We start from the raw sequence: 13323 nt of genomic DNA, 5'->3' as shown, positions 1-13323 counted from the left end.
CAGTACCAAAAATTATAATGTACGAAGCTACTTTTTTTTAAACTTAATTTTCTGCGCTATCACAATTAACATCAAAAAGCTGCTGTAAGTCATTTTCCAGTATTTTTTCGGTATTTCCTTCATAATTTAATATCGTTGCAGTAGGCGATAACACAAAGAATGAACATTGAAAAAACGAGACGGGAGAGAAGAAGGACAGCTCTTTCATTATATAATGACTGTTCATTTTAATGGATTTTAGTAGCTTTGTCATTATAGTCATTAAAATTAAATTTAAACATTAAAATTAAATGCAGTATACACACACACACACACACACACACACACACACACACACACACACATACACACACAGGGAAGCTGGTCCCTGTTCACTTTAGACAAAAAATTTCGAAGTCGCACTTACCTGACAGGAGCACATGGTACAGTTCTCGTGCTCTCCTTTCCACTGGACACCATCTTCGAACACCATTCCTTCATAGAAACATTTGTGGATAGTATCCGTCTCATAGATATCGTTCGAACCGTCTTCTTGGTAAGGTTGACCATTAGGATGAGAAAATACGTTATGACGCGGAAGGCAGTTCACTGGGACAGGAATCTGAAATGAAAAAATAGGTCGAGTTTGAATTGACCGTTAACTTTTTAAATGTCCTCATAACTCAAAGGCAGTTTATTATATACAGTAGTCGTTTATTTGGTATGTTTCAGATGAATTAAATTTCCCGAATTCCCCATAGATCGGTACCGGGACGCGGACCACGCTTTGGGAAACAAGATGATTGCTGTCGAAGTGAAGTAGTAGGCAATTGCAGGGCTGAGCGAATAACGTCTCCTCTTCGCTGCTAAGGCTGTGGAGTAGAATTCCCATGGCAAGATGTTTGTCAATATATAATTCCAACTTGTAATGAACGGGATTGTCATAAATATTAACTATTTTATTATATGATCAGGTCAAAACAATTCCTGCGAGAAATATTTACGCAAAGTAGTTAACTTCGTAACTAGGAATTTGATCATATAGCGCAATTCCTTAAAAATATTATAAAGAAAGTTTGTAAGAGAGGAAATGCTTTTCTAGGTACAGAATATTTAGTACATAACTTCGTGAATCTGATATGCCTGGTAAATCATCTGTAAGATAGGAGGCTAATGATTTATTATGAATATTTTCTTGGGAATAAATAGAACATTAGTAATTAGAAAACTAGCAAATACTTTTGCGATATGAAAACAAAAGGAAGAATGTCATTGACAAAATAATATATTAGTTACGAATTTGTAATTACCATTTTTTTTAACGAATACAGTATAGGGAAATAAACATACCTCCGCGATCCGGGCCTTTAGTTCTACGGATTTTCCACGACCTGGAATTTTGGATGTCACCAGGAGGTAGGTATTGCCAGAATGTAAATATGCAAGCGTCCTGGCATTCAAATCATCCGCAGCGTCTTCTGCCTGTAAGACACATACATCACGGTCTAGTAAAAGCTCAGATGATAGAAAACGTTTCTTTTACTTAGTATCAAATTAGAAGCACTGAACAGCATATCCCCATAAAGTAAGCAAACGCTTAGTATATTAGCACAGAATATAGAGTATAGTAGTATACACAGGCCTTAAACTATAATTAACGTATAGTCTTTCTAAAGAAATTCAAAGGAACATTGAAAGGTGCGGAATGGCCAGCATGTTACAAATGGGTACTTCCTGTTCCTTTTCCAAGTGGCAGTGTCTTTAGGTCATTTTGCCACCTGGTTGCTCAAGTGAATAGTGAGGAGTGAGGCAGCGAACTTATTTATTAGCAACAAATTGAAAAAAAGAGAGAGAGATAGAGAGAGAGCAGGAAAACTGAACGAGGAATGCATTCAATTAATAAACATTACACTGGCTTAATAATCTTAATTATATCGACCGTAATTCCAACTAAAACCCATTACATTTTTAAACGGTATTACTATTTATTATTTTATTGTTGCAGTGTATTCAGTTGTAGTATAACTGCTTCACTGCGTGACTTAGATCACGCAGTCATCGTCTAGCTGTTGAACTGCGTGATCTAAATCACGTACATAACGAGCTGAAAGAAAAAAAAACAACAACTCACGTTGTTTGAAAATTATCTGTATGTAATACTGTGGTTGTGGTGACAGTCACAAAGACTATTACGCTTTTGCATTGTTTTCATCAGCCTCAAACAAAAGGAAACCTACCTCATTAATGAAATCAGATTTTGAAGTATATTTATTTATTCGTTAAGGAAAAGCAAGCAACACTGCCACAAATCAATATGCAAAAAAAAATGATAACAGCCCTTTGAATAGCTTTGTCGCAGGGATGTTGTTTGTCAGTTGGAAATTCTCTTCTATACAATTTTAACCCGAATTTTACGTAAATAGCTATAAGAGAATACATGAATGTAATTTTGGAGTAATGCGTCGAGGCTGTGACGGTATTTAAACCATGGAAAAATTTTGAAAACAATTTGAATTCATACAGTATTTAGAGATCGATGCGTGTAAATTTAACAGTGGTAGACGATCTTCATTGCCCGGTGTGAGACCACATGTCCTTACAGTGCATGAAAAAGTTCAGCTTTTGGTTTGCAGAACAAGGTTTCCTGATTACCATTTGTTTCTGGGTGGATACATATTAATATATATATAACTGCACAAGCAAATCTTATACTGTTGGGCAAATTAAAGTTACAAGTGGATTGATGCTGAAATTCGTCCATTTATGATTATGTTTATAGTATTCAGAGGAATTGATATACTGGTGTTATTTACTACGAAGATTAATAAATACTTATTAAATTCTATTACATAATTTAATATATTTATATATATTTTAAAAAAAGATTGCAAATTCAGTCTACATTTAAATCATATAAATGCTATATAATTGAACAGTTAAGGATGAAGCTTTTGGGGACAGCTAATGGTATTTTGCACCTTTGGAATACAAACATTAACACTTCTTTATTACAAAACACTAACCTGTTCACCATCAAATTTTCTCAGCACTCTTTGTTGCGGCATCTCATGACTACTCGGTGGAACTTCAAGCAGTTCCACTAGATGGCGCTCGCGTTGGCCTCCAGTGTCTTTGTCAAAACCGGCGACATACACTTGGTAATGAAGAATACAGTCTTTATCTACGGCAAGCCATGCCATTCCAGCAACTGAGCTATTTCCTCCCCCAGAGAGAAGGATTGGAATTTCTAGGAGTGGGTACAAACATAGGACAGTCAATTTGTTTTGCCTTGTGTGTTTAGTCAAGTCATTAGACTGTTTAATAAATATACTGTACATGCCATTAAACATCACTGAAGAGTAATGAAATATAGGGAAGCGAAAATTAAGCATAAATAAATAATGTTAAATTTAGTTACTTAGTTCTTAATAAATGTTTAATGAGTAATGAAATAATTATTATCAGGGACTTGAAATGAATTGGTATTTAATTTATAATAAATTGCTATTTGATTTATATATTTTTTAAAATGACCTACCTTGAAATCACGATAACCTAGCTTTTTTTGAAATAAAATGCAATCCCCATGAAAATAAAGTAATTCTCACGTTTACGTCGGATTAGAAATACTGAAATTTTTTGCTCTTGTATTGAACAAGTTAAACAACTTTAATTGTCGTTTCCGATAACGTTTTGGCCTCTCACTCAACATGCATGGATTGCATATTTAACTTCTACAGAGTGCCCCAGCATGTATTCAAAAGCTGAGAGGAAACAAGTCTAGGCTGTACATGGAAAGTAACATTTAATACTATATGGCTAGGATGTTTGTTTCATGAATGCAGGCAGCAGTATACTATCGAGTGCATGCTTAGGATTTTTGTTTGCTGCCAAGTAATTTTATGTTGGCTTACTTATAAAGCACAGTCCTTTCGGTCTGGTCTGACTTTGACTTGCTCCTTCAGAACATCTGAAATATATTTTACGATTTGAAATCTAGGATTTGAAAAGTGTTTGGGAGGTTTATTTATTTTTTCTTTCTTTTTTCTTTTTTATTTTTTTAAATAGTTTTCAACTATTTTATTGTGGATAAGGAAGCATGACGAAACTATTTTCGTTGCGATACAGTTAGGATCCTTTTGCAGAGAATTCCATCATAGTAATTACAAAAAAAAGCAGAATTGTATAATTACAATGTGCTTCGGCATTCAGGATTCCATGTCAGACCAAGGCCGTATTACGTAAACAGTTCTATGACACGAGGCAAACTTCGCTGTTGGCAGGACGCACGCTCTTTCCAGAAATGTTCCGTAACTACGCCGCATATATTAGTTTCATCCATCAAATGAACACAGCGCTGAACGCCATGCAGCATGTTTGCCACAGCCTTTATTACAGTAACATTCAGTGGTTGGAACTGTTAGGAGGCTGTGTTGAATTGTAAATAGCTGCACAGTTATAATATCCGATGCAATGCCGCTTCCTTTTGTCTTTTAATCGTCTTTTAATCCTATTTTCCCGTTTGAATTCTCCAAAAGTGGTCCTTATTTTAACGTTATTTTTTAAACGTTTTTAAACGTTTAAGTTCCAGTATGCTATCTACACTGAGGCCGGAAAACAAGCATTTCTGCAGTTTGACATCGAACTTTATGTAACACCTTTCATGAATGGATGGACGCAGGTCTTTTCTTCTCCCCATCGTGCTTCGAATCGTTTCATTCTATCACCAGATCATTAATGTCTTGATGGTGCGTACGCTCTCCATGCAAAGTGCTGGAATTTCCTTCTTCACGTGGAATTGATGCCTTTCACTACATATTGGAAGACGATGTATGAACTCTGAATGACGATGTATGATGTATGTAAGAACTTGTTTTTGAAAATTAGTTTATATAAAGAAGCTCAAAAAATTTAAGAGGCAAATCTTATTAATGAATGGCTATGAAATATCCATAACTAATGGATCAAGACCAATTACATGAAAACAGTCCCACACCATGATACCAATTTTACAACTTTACTTTTGGCATAATCAGGGGTTGACAAATTATTCAAAATCCTACCCGCCACGAAAAACGTGTACTCGCCCAAGACCCACCTCCCCCATCCTCAACATTTTTTAATGATATGTCGTTGGAGCGCTTTTTAAAGTATCACTGGTGTTGTATCGTTTGGAGAAAATTTCATTTGTGTGAGGACTTTTGCAAGAAGTCAATAAATAATAAGAATAGGAAGAACAATAAAAATAATTTTGATTTTTTAGAAAATATAATTTGTTATATTAATTTATGTTACTAGAATGACCCTTATAATTACGCATATTCTTCTGTTTCTTAAAGTTAAAAGAAGAATTTGTTTAGAAAGCTTTTTTTTTTTATTAAATAAAAGTATTTTATTTTGCCTAATCGCTAACTGTCACAGTCTACCTGCCACTGACGAGTGGGCGATTAGTCTATCCCTGGGCATAATGAATTCTTGACCAAATCACACTTTTGGCAGAATGATTCAAAAATTATTTGTGGCCAAATAGGCGATTACAATACTATTTCAGTAATAAAAATCTAAATAAATGAAATCCGCATAAAAATATAAATTAAACAATGCGAAGGACACTTATATGCCCATTTTTGATTTTTTAGCTAGATTAAATTTTCTTAAGAGCTTAAATGACCTCCCGCATGGGAGTCACCTTTGGTTTGTAGTACTTAAAATACGTGAACTAAGCCCATGAGACTTAATGTTCGCCTTTTATTGGTTCATTTAAGTTTCACTGGCCTCACATAATTTATTTACTGTTGCCAGAATGGAGCCTTTGACTCTTTACTTTAATAATTTATAAATTTTTAAAAATTTATTTTTTTCTTTTCTAAATTGCGTAGGAATAAACTTTTATTTTTTTATATTTAAGAAGAAAACGTGTGAAGCGAAGCAATACGTGATTGTTACACAAAACATACTTTCCATGGTTAATTAAAACGCTACTTTTTTTTTTCTTCATGAAACCAAGTAGATTCTGTGATTCCTATGTAATCTTTAACGATACGTTTTTCTACTCTTTAAACTAATTGCCAAAAATCAAATAGTTTTGTCATTTTGGTATTATTTTAGCGAAAATGCAGTGCAAATTTTTAGAATTTCGTTCGGTTTCTACCGAGGTAATATTTTTTAAAATATTTCTTCGGTAGTATTTGTGAATAATTCTTAAAGCAAAGTGGCAGATTAATAAAATATGTAATTGATTTCTCTTAGGAATTAATACTGAGAGAAGTCATAAAAACTGAACGTTTTGTCCGTTGAAGCATAATGATTATTTGTTTAGGAAGTAGAAGATTGTGAAATGCCATTTAATCGATCGCATTCTATACACCACATTTGAAACATAAAAGTAAAATGTGTCATTGTTTGAAATTCGAGTACGTTTAACAAAGTTTTTTTTATTATTGTTGTTGTTTTAATTCTATTCTTTATTTCTCAATTTAAGCAAGTTAGTTACACCAGACAAACTCGTTTCATAATAAACACTGTGATACACTATTCGGCCAAGAAACTATTCTTTCCTCAGCTGTCGCTACTCTATAAGAGTGTGTCGATAAGTTATCTTTTCTGTTTGCAAAAACTAAAAGAGTAATTAATCTTTCACACTAATAATCATTTACAAAAAAAGGCTTATTAACAGTAAACTGGATTTGAGGCCAGGTTATGAGTAACGTATTTTATTAATGATGTGATGCTCTATTAGAGTAGTTAAAGAATAATTTCAGTAATTTCCCATTTTCTCTTAACGCATTTTTTAATGTAATACGAGGGGAGGGGGCTGGAAAGTTCTGATAAACACCTAGAACAAAATTATATTAAAGGAACGTTCATTCTTGTGGTTATGTCAGTTGCTTTAACTTATTTTTGTTTTAGGTGTTTATCAGAACTTCCCAGACGAATATATCAAACGTGAACCCTTAATACCGATATATTTTATCGGTTGTAGTAACTAAAGTTGGTAATGCAAACAGTTATAATAATATAAAACTTAATATCTTTTTAAATAATCCATGAAAAAATATAAAGTTTGAAAATGACGTAATTAAAAGTGAAGTTCTGCGGTCTTACTGTGAGCTATAAAAGATTTTATTGGTGTTTTCACGCGCTTGTTTAATCTCTGTCAAACATCTTTCTAGCCATTAAGAAAAATGGCGATTACAAATGTCAGAGAGTACACAACTTTTTTTTTTCTCTTCCTGAGCGGTCTGAAGTTCAGTTAAGAACCCAGCACGCACATATCCCCAAATAAGGAACCTACACTACGTAAAGAAAACGTACACCATAAAACTTGACTTTTCCGTCAACCGCCGAAATTCCGTACCAGCAATTGCTACCATCCCCGGGGTCATTGACCCGAAATCTAAATTTGGAAAGGGGTTCTGTTGATGGCGACACTTACCATTTAGTACTGCCTCCGTATACAAGCGTTGACGGATTCGTCCACGGAACTCCCCACGCTGTTTCGATGTCGCCACGCTGACCATCAAGTCATCCGTCATCAGCATTTCCATCTCCTGGACGCCGGTTCTCTGGAACGTCCCGTTAGCCTAACAAAAGAATTACGAATTAGAACATCTCGTAAGATAGCCTATTCCACAGCTTGGTGGTCATTTTCCAAGCCATGTTTCTGACTCGTTACTAAAAAGTAAACGTCGTCCGTGTCACTTCACACAGGACTTTTCTCAGACGCCTCACTGGCGTTCTAAAAGCCATAAATAGTTGCGGAAGAGCTGCGCCACTGACAGATGTGACATGCGATGATGGTAGAAGCTAGCCCCCCCCCCCCGAAGTCGAGACCATGCGTTGCCCAAAACCACTACAAGCGGATGCTACATTATTAGTGACTAATGCTGTTCTGTGTGTCCGCGTTCGTGAGAAACGGAAGTTAGCGATAAGTCCACGTAAAAAATACTTTTGATAAATTGCTGCTTTTTAGTTTTTTCCTCTTTTCCTTGTTGACTGGATAGCTCGACATCTTTTATAAACAATCTCAGCTTCACATCATTTCACTCTTCAGAACTAAATTGGTTTAAACATGCGAAAAAAAAACTAGTAGAAAATAACTCACATTTTCCTCTTTTTTTTTGGATTTTCATCTCTGATCTATTATGCTTGATTTAAACACTAAATAACTGTTCTTCCGGCCTACCATTTCATACTTTAAGTACAGCAAATATTTTATTTGTGGGTACCTTTTTTGAATCATTATAAAAAAGAGCGAAAGCAATCATTTGAAAAAATATACATAAATGAACAAAATCAATGGCTGTTACATCTGTGATTCAAAGAAGCCCCTGAATTGTAGCGTACCTGTCCTACATTGTGTACAAATGGAGAAAGCAGTATATCAGGGTGAAGGGTTTATTTATTTTTATAAACAAGCCTTCCGCGTGGTACGCTTCATTTATTTTTATAAGCAAAGCCATCCACCTGGAAGGCTTTCTTTATAAAAGTAAATAAAGTGTATTCTATGTTTTTCGATTTCTCTCTTTATCTAGCCAGATTTTCTAGTTGTTCCACAGAAGAAGAAGAAGAAAAAAAGATAGCGGATATCATTCTTTCCAATGCAACAAGGATGATCCAGTCTTGACTACTTAAAAATAATATCGAAATTATTATAAATATAACACAGGTTGCTTTGTTTTCCAAAATTGTTGACAGTCAAACGTCTAATCTGATCCTTCATAATTCGATTTTCTTTATTTGCATTTCAATGCATTTTATTTACGCGAAGTTTAAAACTTTTTGGGTTGGTTGGTTGTAACTTCAGCAGAAGCAACTAAGACTGTAAAGCCATCGATTATATTATATCTGTTAATCGTGTGTGTGTGTGTGTGTGTGTGAACTATGACTGCTTGTTTATTATGGATGAAAAACCCGCGCTTGGGATCAAATTTTATTTATGCAGATGGTAGATTTTTTCTGAACAAGACCTGGAATACATTGTTCTTCTTCCTATTGGTTTAGGTAAGTTTAGGTAAATATACAGTATTTAATTTGTATTAAAACCAATACACCTTTTCATTTCAATAAGAATACGTCCATCAAAAATTAATATTATAAAAATCTGTGCTATAGCCTTACTTTTGAAACCAGACCAATGCGTGAATTCACATGAGCATACAGGCATAATGTTCATTTCCCTTCTTCTTATCCTTCAGTTGGCAGATAGACTTCTGCTGAGTAACAGTGCCTTTCAATTTTTGAACTTTTATTCATTATCTGATGTATTTTTTTTTTTTTTACAATGTTTAAAAATTGAAATTAACAATCCAGTCAAGGAAAAAGAACGATTTTAGACAGACTGATACGGAAGTTCTGTTTGGTGTATCGAATCAAAAATACATGTTTTACGATATTAAAAACACATATTTTATAATACATATTTTTATTTAATTTTGATTTGAGGACGAGCATTTCATAGAAATGTTTTTTCTTTTTGTCATATTTATATCCTAATACCATCTAAGATAATATACATATGCTGCATTGCGAATAATATTGTTTTTATTGACTTTATCTCGAAAATATTTATATATAACTATGTTCTATAATTCGAACCCATCATTTATTCAGACTGTCCTTTTCACTTATTTCGAATTAGTGAGGTTTAAAGCAATGCTTCACGATAACGCTGATAACGAATTTACATAGAAATATGGTAACTTTGGATTTTGTATAAATTTATCATAAATAAGCATTTAACTATGACAGAGGACTGCATTGAAAAATTCAAAAGTAGTGACAGCTTTGATTTGCTGGTCTATATTTGTGTATTTCATTGCAACATGGCCGAAACGTCCACTGCTCACAATATTTCCGGTTGTCGTATCCAATTAACCAATTATCCAATTAATCCAATGTATTAGGTTGGTAATTATATTACCATCTGATCACATCAGAACCATTAAAATTCACGGTATTACATTTTAATAGTTAATTAATAATAATACTTTTTAAAGGATTTGAGTTGAAAACTATTAACTGCTCGAAGATGTTATCATAGCAGTTCGTGAAGAAAGCCAGCTTTTCTCAGGGAAACAGTAGTAGATATCAAAATAAGCGAAGACATTATCGAACAAATTAACAACAGAATATTTTTTTCTTTATCGAGTTAATTCAAGAGTGTGAAATTAACTTTCTGGGGAGACTTTTATGGTGGGTTTATTATGAATAATATAACTTTCTAGTTGTATTTCCAGTCTGTTCTTATATTTCTAATTCCTTTCTCCAGCGAAAGGAATTAGATATTTTCCAGCGAGACTGTTGAAGAAGTCATCAGCAGCATTAAGCTCATTGTTAAGATTTTGTCTGCTACAGTTGTCACCATAGCATTCAGGACTCTCAATAGTCGGATAATATATTATGATGGCTGTTGGCTAAGACACGGAACTGAGCCAAGAGTGTGTGGCTGGGTGGCCGGGATAGGCAGACGGAGCACAATTACCCGCGACAGCCTCAGAGGGCACGGAGCACGTTGTTGCAAAACCAGCGTCTGATGATATATGTGGGCCATCGGTGACTACACGCAGCCAACGGCAGCCTGTTAACATGCTCCACTTGACGGTAATGCACCGAGGAACTGGTCCAGCGGAGCGCCATCTGTCTAGAGGGAGGACAAATAAACAAACAAACATTTCAAGGATTCGCAGCTTCCAACAACATCGGGGTGTTCTAAACAGCGTCTCCATCGACGGGAATAAAAACGGAGACATTGTCGCTCGGAACACGCCAGACTGACATCATGTGTGAAATTGCTGAGGTAGTAGTCGGGTCTTTGACCTTGGTAAACACGCACTCTACTGCACGCCAAAAGCGGAGGTAGAAATTCCGTTCACATTCGCGAGTGCTTATCATAACAAACGTGACACCAGGAAGAGGGTTTTGATTTAGAGTGCGTTATTACCTCAATATATACACTGCTTGGGTAGCGTCACCATGAGAACCAAAAGCCATACGAAGTATAGACATGTGTATTGTCACGTAGTGCAAGGCGTTAGGCAAATAAATAAATAAATAAAATAATAATAAACGAAAATTAATTTAGGTTTCTTGATTATATGTTTCATCACGTATTTACAGACTGATGAGGAGTAGCTCTCCAAACAATTTTCTCATTTTATGTTCATATTTTAATATACAATTAATCAGTAGATGGCGCTGATATCTCCATTCTAGTATGGTCATTATTAAACATCTTCATATACCAATATGCATACCACTGAAAATCGTGTAGCAACATTCATTTTATTATATGAGCAAAATGCTTCTGTTAAAGTTTATCTTGTTGCTTGGTATACATTAATTACAACCTGCAAGTTCACATCAGCATTTCTTCTCCCCCCCCTGCCATACAACTATTTATATGATGCAGTAGTTATCACTCACATGTTGCATTACTCAGTTCTCTCCCGATTTCAAACCTTCATATGAATCCTTTTCTTGAGAAGAGTGAGGAATGCAACAAACAATGGCCAATTTATTTGCAAACTTAAAAGTGCTATTGGGCACTCGTGAATTAGACGGATCTTTATATCGCTATTGGAAGAACGACAGGACATGAGCTCAAATAGAGCTCATGTCCTGTCGTTTTTTCTTCCAGAAATTCAGGTTTTTCCATTCCAAAAATCGACCAAAGAACACTTGCGGTTAGCAGAGAAAAGTACTATTTACCAAGCAGAGTGACTACCCAAGTTAAGTTTTAGGACTCCATGGATATGTCATGCAATAGCAATAATGTAAACATGACAGAAAGCGATAATAATATTGGATACACGTTTCTTAATATTATATCTGTCTTATGATATTAATAAAGGAAATGAATGCACAAAGAGTCACCGATCATTACGTGGAGAGAGAAAACAGGAGATGGGAAGGAACAGAAACATCACTCATAAAGTTAAAAATGAAAAACAAGAAGAAATTATGTTTTTCTTTCTTTTCAGTAATTGGTAGACCAAACTTAAATTTTCAACGTTTATTTTTTATAATTTAGAAAGAAATAGTAAATCTGCTCTTAATATTTACTTGTAAATCAAAACACCTGAAGTAATGCGAACTGAAATTTAATAAAAATCAATTCCAAAACCCTGCTATGAGAAAATTAAATTGATTACATTAATTTAGCAGTTAACTTGATGATAACGAATCTGTCTATAACAAAATCGTTTTTAACATTTAAACCCCCCCCTCCGAAAAAAATGAAACAGTTTATTTACCCAGCTGCTAGTGAACGGTGGATAGGGAACTTCGACCAGGCGACGAACATCGGCACCACTAACGGTCTCCACGTTCTTCTCCAGTGCTATTGTAGATGGTTCATTATTCGTGTCCGCTGTGTGCAGCTGTAAGTAATGGCATTTGTGTGTAAAATTGGCTTTACAGAATGGAAAAAAAAATGAAAAGGTTACAAACAACAGTGTTTTATTGCACGTTTACTTACTTTGTACTGAATAGATCCATCCTCTCCAACTGTGAGTAAGACAAATCCAGTGACACCTGGTTTTGTATATTCCAGATCAGGAACTTCTTCTGCTGTTACAACTGCCTGAAACACTGAGCCGCATATGAAAACATTACTACAACATCGCTACGCTGCACGTGTCATAGGTATTGTACTGAAGGTTTTCAATATTATTATTATTATTATTTGTGTTATTAGTGAAACTGTTCCTTACCATTGCAAGTAGGTTTTGGCATGATTGAACCAGTAAGATAACGGCTACCATCTTTTGAACTAACTCGAAGCTTGAACTTCCCTTTAGCTAGTTGCTCCTGGTTCTCAAGACTCAGATCAAGCTTAGCACTCACGCTGTTATAGTCCTAAATACAAATAATTGTTTGCATTCCTTCGATAATATCAGATAACAAAGAGTTTATAATTCATTAATTTGATTGGAAATTATTCTATTAAATATTTTATTTTTGTGTGAAGCCATGTGAAGTTGTAAACATATAATACTTAAGTACCATAGTTGGGCTACGAACTTTTCTATTTTTATTACTTTTATGTATGCATTTTTTTCCGTACTTTTATTTATTTTTTTACATTATCCGGAAGCCCTGCTTTATTTGGTCCAATAAGCAGGGCGGTGTTCTCACACTGGCCGCTGAAATTCATCTCCCATCTAAATAAGCAATAATAGAGTTATGTTTGTAAATGTGAAAAACTTAAACAATTACTACATCAGTAAAAATTGTAATTAGGGATAAACGAGCTTCTATAACTGAATCAGTGTTTACGGAGCCCTTGGGTTGGAAAGACCTGAGTTTGAATCTTAGATAGGTCGTGGGCCTTTAGGGGTCTGT

General features: G+C 34.7%; 1 protein-coding gene across 1 annotated transcript in view; it reads right to left on the bottom strand.

The window, feature by feature from the left end:
* The window catches only part of sog (chordin short gastrulation), a 157463-nt gene that overhangs the window by 28023 nt on the left and 116117 nt on the right, over positions 1 to 13323 (bottom strand). The window contains exons 10-16 of the mRNA XM_090412886.1: positions 12693 to 12837; positions 12458 to 12570; positions 12234 to 12359; positions 7415 to 7562; positions 3003 to 3226; positions 1330 to 1461; positions 407 to 601 (exon numbers count right to left, since the gene is read on the bottom strand). Of these exons, the coding sequence (XP_090269012.1) occupies positions 407 to 601; positions 1330 to 1461; positions 3003 to 3226; positions 7415 to 7562; positions 12234 to 12359; positions 12458 to 12570; positions 12693 to 12837 (1083 nt within the window). The remainder of the gene's footprint in view (positions 1 to 406; positions 602 to 1329; positions 1462 to 3002; positions 3227 to 7414; positions 7563 to 12233; positions 12360 to 12457; positions 12571 to 12692; positions 12838 to 13323) is intronic.

Source organism: Typopeltis vanoorti, chromosome 2 (genome assembly GCF_054136105.1).
Source record: "Typopeltis vanoorti isolate ZY-2024b chromosome 2, IOZ_Tvanoo_1.0, whole genome shotgun sequence".
Taxonomy (NCBI): Eukaryota; Metazoa; Arthropoda; class Arachnida; order Uropygi; family Thelyphonidae; genus Typopeltis; species Typopeltis vanoorti.
Note: the sequence above shows the minus strand (reverse complement) of the source record. Positions and strands in the feature narration are given on the sequence as shown.